This window comes from Leptosomus discolor, chromosome 1 (assembly GCF_034619465.1).
Source record: "Leptosomus discolor isolate bLepDis1 chromosome 1, bLepDis1.hap2, whole genome shotgun sequence".
Lineage (NCBI taxonomy): Eukaryota > Metazoa > Chordata > Aves > Leptosomiformes > Leptosomidae > Leptosomus > Leptosomus discolor.
This window is the reverse complement of record NC_141391.1, coordinates 194,548,176-194,570,502: the sequence shown is the minus strand read 5'-3', so window position 1 is coordinate 194,570,502 and position 22,327 is coordinate 194,548,176. Positions and strand designations below refer to the sequence as shown.

General features: G+C 40.8%; 1 protein-coding gene across 1 annotated transcript in view; it reads right to left on the bottom strand.

Annotated features, from left to right (window-relative positions):
• Nucleotides 1-222: 222 nt before the first annotated feature.
• Nucleotides 223-22,327, bottom strand: part of LOC104350376 (ADP-ribosylation factor-like protein 8B) — a 29,088-nt gene continuing 6,983 nt past the window's right edge. The window contains exons 3-7 of the mRNA XM_086473486.1: nt 9,323-9,396; nt 8,904-8,997; nt 6,286-6,353; nt 3,050-3,120; nt 223-272 (exon numbers count right to left, since the gene is read on the bottom strand). Coding sequence (XP_086329612.1) covers nt 223-272; nt 3,050-3,120; nt 6,286-6,353; nt 8,904-8,997; nt 9,323-9,396 — 357 coding nt within the window. The remainder of the gene's footprint in view (nt 273-3,049; nt 3,121-6,285; nt 6,354-8,903; nt 8,998-9,322; nt 9,397-22,327) is intronic.

Genomic DNA, 22,327 nt, shown 5'->3' with positions numbered 1-22,327 from the left:
TGTATTAAGGCGTTCAGGAATTTCACTTAGGCAGACAAGTATCTGGATTTTTTAAAAAAGAACCAAGACAGAGAGACAAGCTATAACTGTTTTACTTCATTTAACAAATACAATCAAAGTGAGTCCTGGTAGTATGCAGTTGAATTCTTTATCTTTTCACTTGTGTATAGCTGATAGGAGTCAAAGTGATTGGGATAGTGTTATCTTCAGCTAAAGTTTTCTTCAACAGTGTCTTGATTTGGAGTGCTGAATAAGCCATTGTAATGTTATGTCTGCCAGGACAGAAAAAAACAAACAAACAAAATGAAAAACTCAACAGGCTGTTTGCAGTGTGTAAAGGGACAACAGAACACCAGCAGGTTAATACAAATTAAAAAACCGCCAAACAAAGAAAACCCAGAAACCACAGATTCTCATTCACACCTAATTGAAAATTCAGAACTTAAGACTCCACGTGAGGTTTTCTCCTGTTGTTTTTTGTTTGCTTTTAAATTATGTGCATTTTCTATTCTTGAAATATGGTGACCGACATCAAATTCTCTAAGCCATGGATGAAGAACTGTTGGAAAAGAAAAGATTTAAGATGACCATAAAATGATTCCAGCCTGGAACGAAACGCAGTGTGAGAACAAAGGCAGAAATAACAACCAGAAGGAAAGAGAAGGGCAAACATCTGACAAAGCATTAAGAAGCCATTTAGGTAGGTCGCAGGAGTCCAAGGTCTCAGAAAGACATGCAACACTAGACTAAAATTTGATAGCTGAAATCGGTACCCCTCCTGATACAATCTAATGCATTGGGCTGAAAACTGCAGCAGTTCACAAACTGATTCATGAGCAGATGAGATGTTTTTGCCTCAAGGCAGTAACATCTGTCAGGGAGGCAGGAAGGATGTCAGCGGGCAGCAACAGCTCTAGCCCTCAAATTGAAATTTGTTGCCACATCTGTCCTAAGTTCAAGACAGCACTCCATGAATTTCTTTGCAGACCAGCTTAGGCACCAAGACTGCAGACAAAAGCATCCCACGACATCTAAACCAAAGCTAATAACTATATACTAATCTTACACAGTCTCTCAGGACACAGAAACTGGCAGCCTTACATGTGCACCTCCTGATGAGATCAGTTCGCTAGGCTGCAGTTTGCGCTGAAAAATGACTACCATCTCATTCAACTGCACTGACATCAATCAAAAATTCAGAGGAAGATGACAGCTTCCAGTCTTCTCCTTAACAGCCTACTAGTTTCATCACTTTAATAAGCTAAATATATTTTCATTATAGTTTTTCATTATAAATGATATTTTCCAGTCCTTTGATCTCCTTAGCTTCTTGTCCAGTCTTCTCAGTTTCACAAGGTCTCCCTCAAAATGTGGCACAGTGCTTCAGTAATTCCCACACAGTCCCAAACACATGATATACACAGTCTGCTCCCATTTGTTATTTCTTTGGGCAAATATTCAGGAACCAGGTTAGCCCTTCTAGGCAAAATGCTACACTGGAAGATACTTGACTGATTCTCAGTCAGGATTTGAGTCTTTTTCATCACTGCTCCCAGGACTTCTGCAAGTAAGTGATCTATGGTTTCGCATTAATGATCATTCTTTTCATTATTTTCCCATTTTCAAATTTTAGCATGCTTTTTTGGCATGCTTTTTTCCTCCAGGCCATCCATATAAATGAACCAGGATCAAAACCTATCTTCTCCAGGATCCTTTCAGAAATTAAGCTGGTTTTACCAGGTTCTAGTCACAATACCATGTTTGAGATCCTCCACTGCAGCTTTGCCCATTTGAGGAGGATCAAGCACTGCATTTCTAAAACCTCAAACACCTTCACTGCCCTTCACCTATGCAGATAATCCCGACTATGTTGTCTTCCTCAGTCCTTATAGCCCAAAGTCTAATCTTCCCCAGTGTACATTCTGTGTATTTCCCTCACTCAGAGGTAACTATTGCACTCCAAGCTGCAGCAAACCTAGGTCTAGCCTGCTTCAAACCAACACACCCAAATCATGTACACCATTTCCAAGAGAAGCCCTCACCATCTAACACGTCCCTGCACACAGCTGAAATCTCCCCCAGCTCTCTAAAGCCCAGGTGTCATGGCACCTCACCACCTCCACTACCAGATCCTCTCTGCCTAGGATGGAAATTTCCCCTGCTGCTGAGAGAAACCAGCTTTCCTCCCATTCCCACTCCCACCACCTCTCATTCTGCAGAGCCCTACAGAGCTGCCTGGATCTTCTAATGAGCCTGGCTTCCTCAAGAAGCAGCTATAAATATCTACCCAGGCTGCACCCCTCCCATCCAGCACCACTCGTCTTAGCAGCCTGCAGGGAAGAAGGGTGGCACAGAGGCACCAAGCCCCCAGGCAGCTGCAGCTGCTGCTTCTGGCTCAGCCTGTGCTTCAGCCCTTTCTCCTGCCCCGTGAAGGGAAGGGGAGAACATGACAGAGGAAAGGGGCAGGGAAGTGGAAGAAAGAGGTGAAAGGAAAGGGCAAAAAGCAAAGGCAGATGGAAGACAACTTCGTGGGGCTTTTATAGGTCTTCAGTGACTTCAGGGTACACTCTTTGCATCTCCGGTAGGACAAAAGCACTACTCCCTCAGCTTGAAGAGCACCACCATATAGCCACATGCACGTAAGGCCTGCTTACAAAGAAAAACCATGCATGAAGTGAAACTCTTATGAATTTTTTTTAAGAAGCACCTAATAATTGAAAGGCCTTCATATCCCTTTACTATTTTTTCAAAAGTAACACAGTTTTTGTGAGGGATTAATTTACTTTGGGTTTTAAATATGCTCTTCCAAGGCCCCTGTCAAATTAATTTCTTAACTTCTCATGGAACGAAGTAATTCTACAAGTGAATTTTAAATTACATATAATTCTGTATTAAAACAAATACAATTGCATGCAATATTTGCAACAAAATCTTTCAAAGTAAATTGAGATTTTCAGTTATATATTAGATATTCAGATCTCATTAACATTTTTAACATCTGATCCAAGTAAAGTATACATTGACAACGCTGTAAGAAAAAGCAGCTTACCGATGTTATCCTTCTCTTTACATGAGATAGAATAGCAACAGATTTCTCTGTCTTGGATAGCTGAAAGGTTTCTAGAGGGGAAAAAAGTAAAATAACTAGTGTTATAACTCCACAAAAACTGACAACAGAAATTTCCATTAAATTACATGTTTTCTTTTTTCCACTCAGTGGGTTCAATTCTATCTTCAGATATTAGATTTTTAAAATATGCTACTGCACACAGAACCCTCCCGTTTCTTAAACTATAAAGATTAAAAGGTTACAAAGTCATTTCACAAAAATTCAGATTTCTCATTAAGTCAGTGTAATGGTGAATAATAAAAACACAGAAACCCATGAGCTGAAAATAACATTTTGTAGTGGCAACCAAGTAACATCACCATGTCTTAGTATTCACCTTTTACTTTTCATTTAGAATTCAGCGTTTTTATCTCAAATAACTCTTATAATCAAATAACAGTATTCAAATGATCACACCATTAATCTTCAGGATTTTTATTATATTGTACTTAAATATATCAGATCTGATTCCTACTGAAAAGACACCTCTACTTTTAGGAAGAAACTGATTCTGAATTAACTTCTGTTTCTTTCTGGGAATTTCCTGATCCCCCTCAGGGCTTCTGAGCACTTTGTTATTTTTCTCATTTATTTACCCTCACACAAGTGACACAGCCATGCAGGAAACAGATTACGTTCCTGGAGCAGATGGAGAGTGGAGGCATGGAGAAGGAAAGGGTCTTGAGACCACACAACAGACTAACAAAGAAGAGACCCAAATAGTGACCTCCCTGGACTTCAGGAAAGCAGATCTGGCCTCTTCAGGGATCTGCTTGGGAAAGTCTCACGGGATAAGGCCCTGTAGCAAAGAAGGGCCCAAGGAAGCTGGTTAATATTCAAGTATCGTGTCCAAGCTCAAGAGTAGCCCATCCTAACAAGTCTGGAAAAAAGCCAAGAGGCACAAGTGGATGAATGACAAGCTCCTGGCAAAACCCAACCACAAAAAGGAAGCATACAGAAGGACAGGTAACCTGGGAGGAATACAGAAACATTGTCCAAGCATGCAGAGACACAGTTAGGACAAGCAAAGCCCAAGTGAAATTGGATCTCGTGAGGGATGTCAAAGGCAACAAGGAGTGCTTCTGTAAGTACGTAAGTGACAAATGGAAGAGAAGGGAAAATGCAGGCCCATTGCTCAATGAGACATGGGACCTGGTTACACAGGACATGGAAAAAGTAGAAGTACTAAATGCTGCCTTTGCCTCTGTCTTTACTAGCAAGTCCAGCCTTCAGGAATTTCAGGCCCCAGAGACCACAGAGAAAGGCTGCAGCAAGAAAGTTGCAGCCTTGATAGAAGAGGATCAGTTCAGGAAATACATAAATAAACTGGACATAGAAAATTCCACAGGCTCTGATGTGATGCACCTATGAGTGATGAGGGAGCTGGCTGATGTCATCGTGAGGCCACTCTCAGTAACATTTGAACGATCATGGCAATTGGGAGAGGTGCCTGAAGAGTGGAGGAAAACAAATGTCATGCTTCAGAAAGACCAGGAAGGAGGACCCAGGGAACTACATGATGGTCAGCCTCACCTTGATCCCTGGGAAGGTGATGGAGCAACTAATCCTGGAAACCATTTCCACGCACATGACTGACAAGAAGGTGATCAGGACTAGTCAGCAGGGATTCAGAAAGGGGAAATCATGCTTGACCAACTCTACAACCTTCAACAATGAAATCTAAAGTTTGGTAGATGATGGGGCAGAACGTACCCTCAGTATGTTTGCTGATGACACAAAACTGGGAGGAGTGGTTGATACACCCCAGGGTTGTGCTGCCATCCAGATGCACCTTCACAGGCTGAAGAAGTGGTCTGACAATCTCACACAGTTCAAGACAAGTCCTGCCCTTGAGGAGTAACAACCCCATGTACCAACATATGCTGTGGCCGACTGTCTGGGAAAGCAGCTTTGCAGAAAAAGACCTGGGGGTCCTTGTGGACACCAAGTTGAACACGGCCTAGCAATGTTGCAAAATAGGCTAATGGTATCCTGGGCTGCACTAGGAGTGTTGCCAGCCAGCCAAGGGAGGTGATCCTTCTCTTCTACTCAGTCCTGGTGAGGCCATACCTGGACTGGTGTGTCCAGCTCTGGGCTCCCCAGTGCAAGATGGATGGGGAGCTACTGGAAAGAGTCCAGTGAAGGGCCACTAAAATGATTAAGGGATTGGAGTAGCTCACATATTAGGAAAGGCTGAGAGAGATGGCACTGTTTAGCCCAGAGAAGAAAAGGCTCAGGGAGGATCTTAGTGTGTACAAATATCCGAAGGGAGGCTGTAAAGAAGATGGAGCCAAATAACAATGTAAGAGCCAATGGGCACAAACTGAAACACAGGAGGCCTGCCCTGAACGTAAAGAAAGACTTTTTACCTTCAAGGGTGACTGAGCGCCAGCTTCTCTTGCCTAGAGAAGCGGTAGAGTCTCCATCCTTGGAGATATTCAAAAGTCATCTGGACATGGTCCAGGACAATCAGCTCTAAGTGGCTCTGCTGAGCAGGTGAGTGGACAAGACGACCTCCAAAAGTCCAACATCAGTCATTCTGTGATTCTGTGTCTCCTAATCCCCAGTTTAGTTGCTTAGCCTTTGGACCATCCTGAAGCCTCAATTCACTTGCACTTCCTACTGATTAAAAGTTATGTGATTTGAGATACAGAATCCTATTCCGCAAAATTATTGCCATACTGGCCATTTTTACAAAATCTTATATTTCCTTTACAATTACCTTTACAATGCATCAATTTAAGTTAGCTTCAGTAATCTATAAATATATGCTTTGGATATGTGCCAAAAATATGAGTTGCTTAAATTCACAGACAGTAGTTTGAAATGGTTCTATTCTAATGCCATTCAAGCATTAAACTGCCACTACAAATGTACTCTGAAAAGTTAAGTGAGCCTACTGCTATCTGTAGCAGTTGGATCTTCAGTGATGGGAAAACAGGATTATCTGAAACAACTTTATACAACTGAAATAATAATCGAGAAAGGTTCAAAACTACTGCAGTCAGTTATCAGCCTAGATTGCTATTTCAACTGCCAGCAGAGCTCGAAGTGGAGTATCCGAGAATATAAAATGGAATCCGTTATAGCTGGTTATTGCCATAGACTACCAATGATTTTCTCTCACATACTAAATTTCACAGTGCTTCAGCTTTTTACACAGGCCAGCTACTTACAATTTCTCAATCAACTGCTTTTCATCCAGTGCACCTGGGAGGTCTCTTTTATTTCCAAGAACTAACACCTGAAAGAAATCATTCATATTCATGTTAAATCCAGAAGCAACAACAGTTTATTTTTGTCTTTAACTATTTGTTGGCATTATTTTGGATCTTGCAGCCAAGTATTTAGAAGACAACAGCAGATCTATTCAAAGTGACCAATGACTGTAGGAACATCATGCAAATCCCATTCCTAGCCAGGGTCAGATACTGGATTCACACTCTCTGAAAACTGGACTCAATTATTTCCAGGTGTATCAGTATCAGAAGTCTCCTCTGGAAGTGAATCTCTGCATTCCAGATGGCATTATGGGATAATGGCAGATTGCACTAAGTGGATTTCTCTTGTATGCAACCAAACCTGGAGGACAGCATGCATCAGGTGCACTCAAGACATCAACAGACATTCAATCCACAGGACCAGACTAATCTTAATCAAAAGTAAGGACCCAGAAGTAGAGGCTGAGTCCTCAAAATTCTTTCTACAGTTTTGCTCCCTTGCTCCTTAACATTGACACACTAAACAGCCAAGTATCCAAACCACGTATTACCTGAGCACCAGCCAAATGACTGATTCCTCTCCCTTGAGCATCTGTCTACGTTTAGCCTGTTCCAGGGGTTAAACTATAGCAGTTATTCCATCACCCAATGACCCCTCCCCAGTTGAGAAGGGGAATCAGGATAAGGAGAGGCAATCCAAAGGTTGAAACAAGGACAGATTTAATGAAACAGTAAACCAAATAAAGTATACGAAGTTTTACTCAGCCTAGAACATCGGGCCCCTACAGCCCTTGGGAACAGAACAAGAAGAACAAAGGAAAAGGAAAGAGGAAAAACAGGAAGAACCCCAACTAGAACTCCCTCTGCCCCCTTTATAATGCCCATGACATTCTGGTATGGGCTACACCTGTAGTTAACTTAGGTCAGCTGCCCTGGCTGACCCCAGATTGCTAACAGCCTGCCTAGTGTGGCTGGCCTAGTCAAACCAGGACAGCATCCATGGTAGAAATCAGAACAGCAGCCATTACGAATTAAGTCTGAGAAATGCAGAAAATTTACTGAATAGATGCTCAAACTTAGAGTTCCCATGCAATACTTAGGGCTTCAAGCATAAATTAAGGTCAGATAAATGGGTTGAGCACATCCTAAGACAAAGTAAGCAATGGAAAATTTTTCTAATTATGATTGTATTACTGTTTTCCAGATGCATTACAATTCTGAGTCAAGATTGTCCCATTATTTCTCATGAATCTGGAACACATTAAAAGTCATTATTTGCAGTCACAGATTAATAAAGCTACCTTAAAATCTATAATGCCAAAGCCTGAGTACAATAAATTGAAGGAAGTTCAATACTATTTACTGCCTATGAAATAAAAGTAAGTGAAAAATACATTACTGCACATTGCAAATTGCTCTGCTGGTCAGGCTGGGCAATTGGAATGTGATATTATAACATATAAAAGGAAAGGAACTTAATTAAATTCTTCTGAAGACATAAGAGACCTATCATTACAGGAAGGAAAAGCGCAAAGTAAAACAGGATGTGAAGACAGTACAAAGGACAGACAATGTCACTCGCCATGAATAACATGACTGTAGATTTCTGTAGGATTTGTTCCATAGGTACTTAACATAAAAAGCCACAACAATAACAGTAAACCTTATAAAAAAGATGGAGAGTCACTCGAAAAATTCTCCTTCAAGAACGGATGTGAGAACTTTATTCTCACAACGATTTCATGTTGGCTGTCTGTCTACTCATCCTCAGATTACTTTGACCACTCACACTGGCCAAGTGTCCAAATATTTGCTCACAAAAAAGGGGCCAAGCAAGAGCCATGGAGTTGTGAGTAACTTCTTCCTGATTTGTATGTACCATTGTTTTCTTTATGATCAAAGGTATGGAGTCTTGCTTGGTGATGTCAGTATCAAAGATCAATGCTAACCTGATTGATTTCTACTAGCTCTAAACTGGCAGATTACATTTAATTAAACATTAGTCTCCACCTCCATAATTACTCAGTAGAATTTCAGCAAAACATATTATTCTTTGACACCTCCTACTGGAGAACAGATGCATATTTTCATTTTTTCCATACAGTTTAGTTTGAAAAACTAAAAAGTCAAGAAAAAGTCAGAACACAGAAAAAGTCAAGCTCCTCCACAATCTCTAGAAGCAGAGGACACTCTTTGATGTTAGCGTCTGCCAACCTTGAGAAAGACAACTCTCACATGCCTGAAGATACTGCCAGAAACATATCTGGGTCACAGGTTCAAACACAGACAACAAGGGGACTGACTGGAAGTAATGACCGTCTGACAATGCCACATGTGAAAATGAAATTTTTCCAAACCTATTTTGCCCTTTAGAAAATGTACAAACGCACTGCAGCACTGATAAGATGGTGAGTCCTCTGAAAAAATGTCATAATATTTTTTCTAAGAGTGCTCCATCTATCAAGGCTGCATCATATTTAACCTGGTACTTTCAAGGGTCCAGAGGAACCAATTCATGAGGATTTAGGCTACACCGTCTACACTCAGGTAAGAATAATAATCAAAATACTTACTGGAATTCCATGCAATTGTGGCTTATCTATCAAACTGTGTAGCTCATTCTTTGAAGCTTCTACTTTTTCTAAGTCTGCTGCATCCACCATGTAACTGCAATGGGAATAATGTTATTCATGGTATTGTCTATTACTTGCAGAAAGTTGCATTAAAGCATCTGATACGTGACAAACATGTTCTCATTGAAAACAGCATTAAAACAGTCCTGATTTGTATAATCCCTGCATTAAATACAGAACTAAAAAATGGCCTTGAGCATGCAATTACTTATTCCTGGGTTGCTGAATGTGTAAAACACAGTACTTTTATCATATTGAGTCTTCTCATATGATGGAGGTGGACAGGATGAAAAGTCTATCTATATTAATAATATACATTTTAAAATACATTTTCTGTGGGTATGCGCAAGAAAACTTACACAACCGCATTGACTCCTCTGCAGTAACGCTCCCACATGCTTCGAAACCTTGGCTGTCCTCCAATGTCCCATACCTGGAAAAGGTAAGAACACCCCAACCACAAAACATTTTTGAACTACACCATACTAACAGAACAGAACACAAGAACTCTCACATGCAGCATGCAGGCTGTATTGACAACGCCTAAACGTAGGCAATTTAAGTAACCTTCCTCAAAAGATTGGTCGTCTCAGCTCCTTCCAGTCAATGGAGAGGGACAAGCACATTCAACAGTGTCAGTCCTGTGACCTTCACAGCTCCAAATGGCCATTTGGAGAACTCTACCCTTTCCCATTCACTGCAAGAAAAGTCTTACTCAGATACCAAAGTGAATTCTGCAAATACAGTCTAAACCCCAGAAAGAATAGCACCATTGTATGAAAATGGTTACAAAGTCGCATTTTTTATGGGGCTAGGGAGACTTGAGTTAAGAATGCGTCAGGCCTTCAGTGGGATAAAGATGGATATTAAGTAAATAAAGAGTTGGTCGGAGAGCAGATTGAATCCACATAAAGGACGATATACTCTAGGGAGCTCCAATACCTCCACAGCTCTCCCATTTGTTCATCAAATGTGCTTTAAAAGACACATGGATTAACTGATCAGAACCAGAAAAGAAACAGTAGTGCAGGGTAGGCCCGAAGTGATTAATCAGTGATTCTTAAGGAAAGGAAGCTCAAATTGTGCTTGGGATTTTACAAAGCTCCAATCCTGCAAATACTTATGCATGCTATTACGTGCAACAATCCCACTGAATTCCTTATCGTTAAAAGGCTAGTGCATTATTTTTCTGTACAGGAGTTACTTACTCTGCTTTGCTTGCAAAAATTCAGTATTTTTGGTGGATGACAATAACCTTGTTTCACAACTGTTTCCAAGATCAAAATACCAGGGAAAGGATATAAATCATGCAGGCGCGGGTTGTGTGACAATGTAGCTGTTGCAGCTACATCCAGACAGCTGTGTTACAAGTGACACACCTCTTAAAATAGTGATGAACAGTGAAAAATAAAAGGAATGGATTTGTTCCCGTGTCAAAAACAAAGAGAAGTGATTGTTTCTTATTTTAATCGGTTTTAGCTATCAAAACAATAGGTACTGTATACCAGATCTAGGAGGCATATCTATTACAGGACAAACGAAACTTGGAAGTAACATACAGAGAAGCAAAGTTTTAAGAGTTATTTTGGTATTCATACTTTATAAATCCAAATATATTAAACCTGCTGTGGCAACAAAGACTTGCACAAAAGACTGAAACTTAATAGACCCTTGGGATAAGGCCTTTTTCAAGTAGTGTGGACTATATTTTTAATTCCACAATCCATAAATCATATTTATGTATCGATTTCTCTATCATTTCCAACACCTTGTGTTCATATTTTAGAAAGAAATATTTCCCAATTCACCATTAAAATAATTCCCTGATTGATATCTTACTGTTCCTTCTGGCATAAAATTAGTATATCACCTAAATGTAGACTCTCTTTGAGCCTCTCCACAAGATCAAGAATTTTACACATTAAAGAGAGTTGAGTGAACTTCTGACCATGAACAGGGTATCAACTATTATCTGCACTGACATTTGAAGTGCTGTTTCAAAAATCTTAATAAAATAAACCTTTTATTTCAAAAGCTTGAAAGAAAAGAATACACAGTTCAGTATCATAGTTAGATGACAAACCTCACACCAACACTAATTATTCCAATAACTCATCAGGACCTTGAAACTATCAGTAACCATCTGGTGCGCATCTGTGTGTCTGGAAAAAGAAACCAAATTATTTTCTTGGTAGATCAGAGAAGAAAGGAGAAAGAGGGCAGGAAAGGCCAGTAGTAAGATTAGATTTTTGGAGACTGATAGTGATTATTCCTGGTAGCCAGGAAAATCTATAAGATGATGTAGCCTAGACTAATCACAAAATAAGTTAACGCAAGATAAAGCAATACAGGTTTTGTCCTTGTTTGATGATATACTATATCTATACTATATTAAACTGCACTGTAGAACAAGTATTAGTCTCATTAGGAGAAAGAGTGACCTTGAAACAATGGAAAGATAAGTCATTTCCAGTCGGTTTCCCTAATAAGGCTTACAGATATTCATTAAAGTACAACACGAAGGACACAAGATAGACTAGGTGCTTTTAACAGTGCTTGGGAACCCACTTTATGTCAATACACTAAGTTATAATTATCCAAAATAGGGAAAGAAAATAAATGCATTAAACAAACAAAAATATCCTCACCTCCTTGCCTATGAAATTAAAATGGTGCTAGTAGTAACTTACTAATACTCTTTATTATATTGAATAGCGAATGACAGTTAACTACCTTATTCAAAACACCAATCTCTGCCCCAAACGGCTTCCCCTGTAAATGACTGGACAGACAGAACTGTGAGAATACAAGAACCAGCCAGGAAGGAAAGGTGAGAGGTCTTAGCGTTAAAGAAGTTTTCTTGCCTTGCATGTTTTGTATCTATATTTGTATCCCAGTATTTAATAACACAGGTAAAAAGCACTCTCTGGGTGTGAACCAGGAGAAGCATAAGACTATACCTTAAAAGCAGAATATACAGACAGCTATAAAAAGGTTTTGTCTGGGTGTTTTTAAAAAGAGACCGGACTTCAGATTACTCCCACGGATTTCAGTGGTCCCTTAGGAATAATTCTTTTGTTTAATATTTATATTAGTATTTAAGAGGTAATTTTATCCCTAGAAGACCAGCTGATTCCCAGCGTGAGAAAGATGTGGACCTGCTTGAGCAAGTCCAGAGGAGGGCCACAAAGATGATCAGGGGCTGGAGCATCTCTGCTATGAGGACAGGCTGAGAGAGCTGGGGCTGTTCAGCCTGGAGAAGAAGGTTCTGGGGAGACCTTGTAGCGGTCTTTCAGTACTTAAAGGGGGCCTAGAGGAAAGGTGGGGAGGGACTCTTTACCAGGGAGTGTAGTGATAGGACGAGGGGTAATGGCTTCAAACTGAAATGGTTTTAATCTGCCGAGGGGTAGATTTAGATTAGATGTAAGGAAGATGTTCTTCACTGTGAGGGTGGTGAGGCACTGGCACAGGCTGCCCAGAGAAGTTGTGGCTGCCCCTCCCTGGCAGTGTTCAAGGCCAGGCTGGATGGGGCTTTGAGCAACCTGGTCTAGTGGAAGGTGTCCCTGCCCATGGCAGGGGGTTGGGACTAGACGATCCTTAAGGTCCCTTCCACCCCAAATCATTCTATTGCATTGTATTCTATCTTAAGAATCAGAAAATGCATACAGAATGACCAAAACAAACAGAGAAAAAGTTTCTTTGATGCCCAGAACAACTGCTCAAGAGATTAAAATCTCAGGGAGTTGCTGTTTAGGCTCAGTCTCAATGGTATGCATCTTATTCCTACTGTATTTTATAAATCACTCTTTTATTTACTCCTGTCTACGCTCCCATAAAATAATGCAATATTTTAATTTGTGAACTGGATTAATCACTATACTTTGGACACATAATTTACCATACCTGTTAAATCAAATTCTTCTAAAACAGCAATCTCTCTGGGTATGTCTCTTTTTAATTTCCATACTTCACATGGCTCTAAGGCTCCTTCTTAAGACTGCAGCTATCAGCTATGTTTAAGGAGCAAATCTTTTTCTTTCACACAGAGGTATCGTGACAGTTGAGCAAAAATGCACATGAGGAACATGTTCTAAGGTTTTCAAAAGCTTTCAGTTAGAGGAAGGCTCATTAACACTTTAGTTGCATTTCTTTTAATTAGCTCATATTGGAGGAGGGCTTGACAGTTAAGAAGAAAGCTGCAGGAAGGGAAAAGTAGTATTTTCTAGATGTTAGTTTTACACGGGTTTTTTTCAGACATGCTGGACAGGATACTTCTTGTGGACAGAGATGCGTACAATGACACATTTGTATCTTGGTATCAATGCATGAGTTCAGTACCTGAGGTCTCACCATAGTTAGTGAAGCCTAGGCAGCTATTCAGCTGATTAGATGTAACGTCTATTTTAGGATGACAGAATTATGTTCTAGGTTTGATGATACTGTCAGAGCTCCTCTGACTGTTATTAAAAGAGCTTAACCCTCACTGCAGACATACAGATCTTTACATTCAGGCATCTTAATTTGCAAGCTGACTCCCAACACCACAAATACCTGGACTCAGAAATATACCTTTCTGGTTGGAAGTATTCAGAAAATACCAATCATAAAACCTAACCTCAACAAACAGGTGGGTGAATTCTAAACACAGAAAAACATTTGGGCAGACTAAGGTAGTATCAGAAATGTCCAACATCATGTTGTATGGAGACAAGTCTGTGTATACTGAGATGTGACTATGAGCTCATGCATACACAGCAATCACAGTCATAGCATTCACAGGTAAATCAATACGTTGAGACAGGGAGTAACTGGAAAGCATGGGATTCATTTCCCTCAACTTCAGCCACCTAAAATGTAGGCATCTAAGCCAAGTGACTAAATCCCTCCGTGGCTACTGAAGGGCACCCACAGCAGGAAACATTTCCATCTGTCTTACCCACCTTGCCTACCAGGTGAACCATTCCTGCAAAGCACTCACTGCTCTCCACTGAGTTTAGATCACTGGCTCAAGGCTGGCTTCCTCCTCTTCACCTGGCTAAGCTCAGGGGACACAATTCCTAAATAGTCACCTGTTCTAGACTAGAACCCTCAACCAGTAATGTTCAGCTTCCCTGTCTAATAAACAGGAAGAATAAAAACAGCTAAATCAAGTAAACTTAAATTTTTTAATAAATTGCCCTGTGGATACAAAACTATAGAGCCTTACTTGTAGTACCAGCCACATAAACTATTACAGAAGTTAGAATACCTTACTACCTTAGCGTACTTGCTACCTATCTATTATCCTATATTTTGGAAATGCCTTTACAGTTGCTCTTAAAGTTGGAAAAAAGATCTGCCATATGACTACATTTTCTGCACTTCCCAGGACACTATGCTCTTTGAAATCAGTCTTGGTCCTTCAAAGAACCCTGTTCTTACTCCTCACTTGCGATAAAATCCAACTTTTAAACATTTTTTGCAACTAGGTTTTTTATTTTAGTCACGTCAGACAGAAAAATCACTATATGCACACTTCACAGTTTATAATTATTTACTATAAACACAACACTTTCACTGAAGAACAGGAAACAGACTTAGACTTGCAACACAAAATGGCTGAACATCTTCAACTCCTGAAAATAAGAGCAATGAGAGGGGCCGTATTTCTCAGTGACCAGGGTATATTTGCCATTTTATCAGAGACACAAGGTACAATGTTGGAAGGATCAACAGGTGGATTTTAAACAGAACACAAAAGCAAAGGCTGTTTTTGGAAAGTTTTCTGAACCTCATGCTGCTTACCACCATTTCGTGTTCTGAGGCAGAAGAGTACCAGGGAACCCAGCTTTAGAGATAAGACTGTAATCCTCTCAATCAAGATGACACACTTCTAAATAGAAGAAGTCAATCCATCCTAGCCTCAATATTGTGTCCTCCCTGAAGTAGAAAGCCCTACAGGACCACAATCCTTTGTAGCCTCTTTCCACATGAACATGAGCATGACTCAGTCTCTAGACATCAAAATCCAAGAGATTCTGGTGAAAGTAGGCATATAGAAGTTATAAGTTGTAGGCAGAACTTGCATTTGGAAGACTGAGGGCAAGGAGCCCAGAGGCAAGGACACCGATAGCTCAAAATAGCCAATCAATAACTACTGTAGTGATTATTAATTTTGCTTGTCCTTGAAGAACATACAGGCATGAAAGCAAAAATGACTATTTGCTCAATAGGAGAGAAAAGCCAGGAGGACATGCAACAGTGTGTATGCTGGGAAAAGGTAATCTGATAGTCATAGATTAGATGAGAAAAGGACATTCTCCCATGATAGATTTAACTACACAGAGCAGCTCCCTGGCACTCTCCTCGTGTGCCCGCCTTGTCCTCTACCTCTCACATCTGAGCAATCCTGACAGATTCCCAGCATTTATCAATGAAGCAAAGCTGCTGAGAACAGAGCTAACCAGGGGCAGCGTTTGTGGTTCCCAAGTGTCCCAAGAGGATATTCGAATAGAACATATGTTTATATAAGTTGCAGATAACTTGAAGCTGGGAGTGGAGAAAAAGAAAAGATCAGAATCCTAAAGTATCCGGAACAACTAGACAGATGATCTGAAATAACACAGCTGAAATTTAACAGAATGCTACATTTGGATAGAGGGAACCAAATGCAGTAGGATAATAGTGCACTAGTATAATAACCATGTAAAGATGCAGGACAAAATCTTCAGCAGTTCACAAACTAAATATGTGTTTCTACAGTGTTGCATGTCTTAAACGAGCATGTACTAGAAGGAGCATTTTATGATTTTACAAGTATGTACTGCCCTGTTCTCAATTTCAGGGAGGCTCCTATATTGGGTTTGAGCATCAGTCTACAGAACAGACACAGACAAATCTGAAAAAGTCCAGATAAGAAAAGAATGGGTGAGAAGACATTTTGAAAATATGACCTATGAAGAGGGCAGGGGGGACCAAAACCACAATGTTTCCCAGGAAATGGCTGCCAGTTATAGAAGAAAAATGCAGCTCAATTTGTGATGACAGCAACTCATGTCAGATACTAGGATAAAAGCTTTCTAACACTTAGAGTGGAAGAAGATTTTACAAAACAATGGATATGGCAGAATTTTCCTCATGGAAGAACAAATTTTAAGAAACAATTACCTAAGATATTTGGGTAAACAGCTGATTCACCTCAGAGCACAAGTTTGGTTTAGATGACTCCTTGAGATCAACTCTTGGTCCTCATTTTTAGGAGTCCTAACAGTTACTCTGAATTCAACATTGCCTGTTCTGGCTTCTGGCCTCATATGTTTGTCCTGATCACTGTAGGGGTTCCTATCTAATGCATGATCCTGCCTCACACTTTGAAGCACACAACTCCCAGCACAGACAGAGTCTCCAAGGCTTCTCTTCCCAAACTATCAGATAGGAGAGTGCTTTCACATTTTTCCTTCTTAGTTGATCATTGAGTAATTCTGAGTATGCTCCACACTTACTCTCTGAGCCACTCTCTAAACCTCATTTAACTCCTTTTCACAGAATCACAGAACCACTGAGGCTAGCAGGGGCCTTTGGAGATTGTATAGTCCAACTCGCCTTCATCAAAGCAGGGTCACCTAGAGCAGATGCTCCAAGGATGGAGACTCCAGAATCTGCCTGGTCAACCTGTTCCAATGTTCAATCACCCTCACAGTAAAAATGCTTCTTCTTATGGTTTAAACAGAATTTCTCGTATTTCAGTTTCTTCCCATTGCCACTTGTCCTATTAATGAGCACCAATGAGAAAAGTTTGGCTACATCTTCTGGCTACATTGATAAGATCTCCCTGAGATTGCTCCCTAAGAGCCTTCTCTCCTGTAGGCTCTCATCCTGTCTCAGATGTCTCAGCATCTCCTCATACAAGAGAGGCTCCAGCCCCTTAATCATTTTCATGGCCCTTTGCTGGACTCTCCCCAGTAGCTCCACATCCCTCTTGTACTGGCGAGACCAGAACTTGGCACAGTACTCCAGGTATGGCCTCACCAGTGCTGAGTAAAAGGGAGGGACTACCTCCTTTGACATGCTGTCAAAGCTCTTCCTGGTGCAGCCCAAGATGCTGCTGGTCTCTCTGCTGCCAGTGGTCAACTTGGTGGCCATCAAGACCTCCAGGTCCTTTCCTGCAAAGCTGTTTTCCAGCCAGTCAGACAGTAGCAGTGCCTGGGGTTGATTCTTCTCAGGTGCATGACTTTGTACTTTCCTTTCTTTAACTTCATAACAGTCCTCTCAGCCCATTTCTCCAGCTTGTTAGGGTCCCTCTGGATGACAGCACAACCCTGTGCTGTATCAGCCACTCCTCCCAGTTTTGTATAACCAGCAAACTTGTTAGGGTGCACCCTGTTCCATCATCCAGGTCACTAATGAAGACACTAAACAATCCCTGGGCTATATCACTAGTAACTGGACTTCCTGCTGTGCATCACAGCCTTTTTGAATCCAGCAGTACAGCTTTTCCTTACATACAACTATCATAAATCACCGGGACATCCTACAAAAATTCTACTTTACAGAAATAACTGCTTTGACTTGAAATCAGCTCTGATTTGGCACAGCCTTTTCAGAGTGACCCAAGCCACACGGAATAGCCAGTACTTCCTGAAACACTGCTGGAGCTATACAGGCCGTACACACAGAGGCTTGTATTACTGTGTGACACGTGAGATGATGACATGACAGGTAAGATGGTTTTTAATTGCTGCTAACAGCAGGATGAAGCACTACAAACCCGGGGGATTCTGTTTGTATGAGGACGTTCGGAGATTTGAAAACTCTGCTATCCAGAGGAGGGAGGAGTGCTGCAACGAAGGAAGCTGGAAGAGGAGCGCACAGAGCTGGGATCCTCCACCTCCTCCTCCTCGGCAGGCAGGGAGAAGCTGGCTTCGCCCTCCAGCAGACCGGCCTGCGCGGGCCCCGGCCGCAGCTGCCGCGGAAGGACGCTGGCCTCTAGCGGCGACAGCGGGGGCGACGGCAGCCCAGCCGCAGCTCCCGTCCCCGGGCACCGGCTCGCTGCTCCCTCCCGACTGCAGCATCCAGGTGGGGAAGAAACCGGCTATTTGAAGAAAACGAAGTGCAGGAGCAAGGAAAATGAAGCTGCTGCATTGCCTGTGCGCACACAAGTCTTGTGTTGCACTGTTTCTTTTATATACCTGAGACTATTCTAAGACCATCACCGTGAGAATCAAAGGATCATTAGTTGGAGCTTCACAATCATTTAAAATAAGTTTGCAACACATGTCTCCTGACGTTCTCGAAATTTGGTCTGTTAAAAGAATTTTTTTAGCTACTGTCTAGCTTATTGAACAGTAAACCTCACCAAAGCAAAGAGACTACCAATACTGAGCTGATCCAAAAATAGAGAAATTCCATCAAAATCAAGTCACTCAGCAAACAACAAAATTTGCTTGGAATTAAAACCCTAAATTAATTCAGTCATAGATTTCTGTGTCAGAAAAAAAATGATAGCCATCAGTTTTGTTATGAACTTCATCAAAATAGTTTTAACAAATCTCTAGGTTGTAGTACATTAGGTATTTTGACGCTGGAAATCATCCTGTAATTGAATACCTCAACCACTACCTCACAATCTATAAATCTTCCTGCTTAGATCTCAAATACTGCCTGGTAAAATCTTTCCTCTTTGCCTCCTCTTTTTTTTGGAAATAACATGTGACAGGTTATATCAAATACATTGACAAGCCAAAATTCGACAATTCATGGTTAAAGCAGAAACAGCTTTACATTTCTGATCGTGCTCAACTTTGATTCAAGAGCACAGGAAATTGGCATCCTTCTACAAAATGTTTTGGCTTGCATAAATCAGTTTTTCTTTCAGCGTGGCTCAGATAAATCCTCACACACACAGGCATGCTGGTGACCATAATTTTACACACTAGGATTAGAGACTAAATATGAGAATAAATCTACAAGCTTCTAGAAATGACTGCCAAAATTGGAAGAGAGTAAAGAAGACCACGAGCTCCTTAGTTCTTGTAGCTTTCTGGAGTTGTACAGAATCTAGAGACCTAACAGTAGTAAAGAAACCAGGTGGTGACGCTGCACTGGCATAGTACTTCCTTCTTAGTGGCCTACCCTAAAATACAGCAAAAAACAGATCCAGGATTACTATCATCTACTTGTTGGTGTTGCAATTTACTTTGCCTAAGGTGATCGGTCTTACACTTCTGGAAGGTCATTTTTTCACTTGGTGACTTTTTAACCCAGATGGCTTCTCAGCCTCACAGGAAGTTTAATTGGTTCTGGTTTGCAGTGTTCCCCAAGAACTCTGAAACAGGTCAGACGCAAGACCTATCTGCTTACCATGAAGATCACTACTGACATGTTTGAAGGAGTTCACAAGTTTAGTAAAATAACACTTTATCCAGGAATTTTAATAATAGTTGACAGTTGGATATCGTAATACTTCTGTAAGAAAGATAACTCGCTTTGTTGGGATAAAAATGTTAAAGAAAATTTCATCCTGAGTCCTTGTTGACTAGGCTGCAAATAGCTCATCAAAGGATGTTAGCAAGAGGCATCCCCCTCACCATTCTTCAGTCATTAACTTATCAACAAATGATGTCATTCTTCTCACAATAAAATTATTTTGGAAACTTTTTCTAGCAATTAGGCTGTAAGATTTTAACAGCTTATCTAGATACAGGAATAGTGATGTACCAGTACTTCATCTTGACAAGCTTTTAAGGAAATAAGCATCTACACATAAGAGCCACATTCCCCTACTCCTCTTACGTTCACTGTACGCTGTTGTAGCAGAGAGACCATGAGAACCAGTTAAGATAAACTATTTTTCTGTGCAGATTGGCTTCCAAACCATGTATTGGTTTTAAAACTCATAAACATATTCATAATGTTAGCATTATCCCCTTCTTCTCAGCAACTCTATTATAACAACTATATATAACACGACTTTAGAGATCAAAGTGTAAAACTAGGCACAGTTCCACCTTCTCCCTGCATGAACTTCACCTTGCAGTATCATTTGTGCAGACAGCTCCAATACAAACTTATTAGTAATTTCCTTCACCTACTTGAACGACCCTGGCTCAACAAATACTTTCTTTTGAACGCTGTGTTTACTTGTAAATTACTTTTGTTCGTCTAGTTGAACGAACCACCAACAGCCTTCTCATTTTCTTCCACGTCTGACAATTCTGTAGCAGCACCAGTCTAGCACTCCAACTATCCTTATGCTTTCTCTATACAAACTCTATATCATGGCCTTATTGTTTCTATGCAAAAGACAGAAAACAAGGGAACAAAGGAAACTCCCATTCCTGTCAATTATTTTTGAACCATGGTTGAATACAGTAACTTTTTTATTGACTGTGGCATCTATGGACTTCTTTGATCAGTGGTAAACCAAGGCAGATGCGATGAAAAGTGTATGAAACTGATGTTTAGCAATAATTAAAATAGAATCCTCTCCTGGATGAACTAGGATGAATTGCTAAAGCTCAAGTGGAAGGTACTGCTTCACTACAATTGTACTCTTCTGAAAGAGAAGGGAAGTCTCAGGCAAGAGGACAAACAACATCTGCATGTCTGAAAGTATAGTAAGAAAAAAATACCTCTTTGAGTAATCGAAAACTTGAGACAGTTTGACTACTTAAACTGAAACAGCTTTTGCTTGTGAGACTGCATTTGCTGCTTTGTATCACGATGCCCATCATAATTTTGTCACTGGTTCCATTCTCCTGCTCATCCGCAGCTGATGTATAAGAGGTCAAGACAGCCCGGGATGGCCTTAGGATGCATTTGCACTTGTAAGGCAGCACCTCTGATGTACCTCTGATGTTCTTGTTCTAAGTACGCTATGTGATTTGCTGTCATAGCTAGTGTACATGCTAATTTGTGTATAATCAACAGAATCTTGGGGGACAAAAATCTATACAATTAGCACATCAATCACACTGTTCTTCTGATATCAATGACTGACTTCTCCATGAATCCTCTCTCATAACTAATATGAATCTTGAATTAATCATAAGGACCAGAAAACAACACCATCCAAAGTTTGCAAATTCTAACAATATGCCATTAAACATTTTTTTTTCCCTAATATTGGCACTGACCCATCTGAATCCACAAGCATTCTACGTGTACATACTGAACATATGGTTCTGGCAGCCCTCTAGCAACTGGCAGTGTTAATTGTGCTTAAAAAGTTTGCAGTTACCAGAGTGGAAGGATGAAGGAAAACTTTGTTTTCCTCACCAAATGGACATACTCCTGTCTTCCTGCCTAGATTCTACACTCTAATACGGTGTTTTGCAGCTATCTAAGTCAACCTATCCAGGCTGCCCCCAAAATGCATCATTTTGCCTGTGTCTATATCCTGCTTTCCCACACTGTGGTGTCACCAGCAATCACGCAGCTGTTTGGGGAGCACATTACTTGGGTAATGTGACTGGGGAGAGATTAGCATGGGGGCGGGTTTGGTTTGGTGGGTTGTTGAGGTATTTAGAGATTGCTTTCATCTAGGTCAGTTGGCTTTGCCATGGCTACCGCTTTGCCATGTGATCACTGGTGCTGATGGCAAAGGCTGCAAGGGTGCACGGCCAGGCTTAAAGTAGAATGTAAAACCTGACACCACGATCTACTTAAGCTGATTGTAAAAGCTGACCTTTATCTCTGCCACCCTCACTAGGCTGGCCTGACTCCCTTTTAGGTTTCCCAGGTTAAGTCTAGTATGTCCCTAGCATGAAGAACATCATACTGAGGTTTAGAAGTGCTATCATGGGCAGAGAAGCAGGTGTATTAAAAGGTTATTTCGTGACTTTTTGTTTAAGAGGGGCTGGTTCTATTTCCCTTTACAATAAAATTTCTTTTTGGAAAGCTGAATTTGGACCACAAAGGAAAAAATATTCAGAAGTTCTGATTTTGATTAAAAAGGTGATCTTCTGGGAGCAGAGAAACAGGAAGGTACCCAGCTACTGTTAGGCTCAAGTACGCTCTTTCTGTAGCGGCATTCAGCTCTCTGCTTAGCAACACATGGACGGTTGTTGAGACACATTCAACAGAGGGACCCAAGACTAAGATTTTATTTTTTTTTCTCAGTCACTGACAAACTCACTCCTGGACTAAGCAAGGACATTTGCTTCCTCTTTAAGGGACAGGAGCAGGTATTTTGAGGAATGAGGTGTTCAGGGTTTAGCCTTTGTGTGTATATGCAAACGGATAAGGCACAAAAAAGCCAGGCAGTGGAAGAGGGAAACATGTTTCATAAGGAGAGGCTAACGGGAACGAGGAGAGTTGGAGGGAAATTCCGTAGCAAGGAAAGACAGGAAACAGCCCCCTGCCAATCAGTATACCTTCTTGTCATG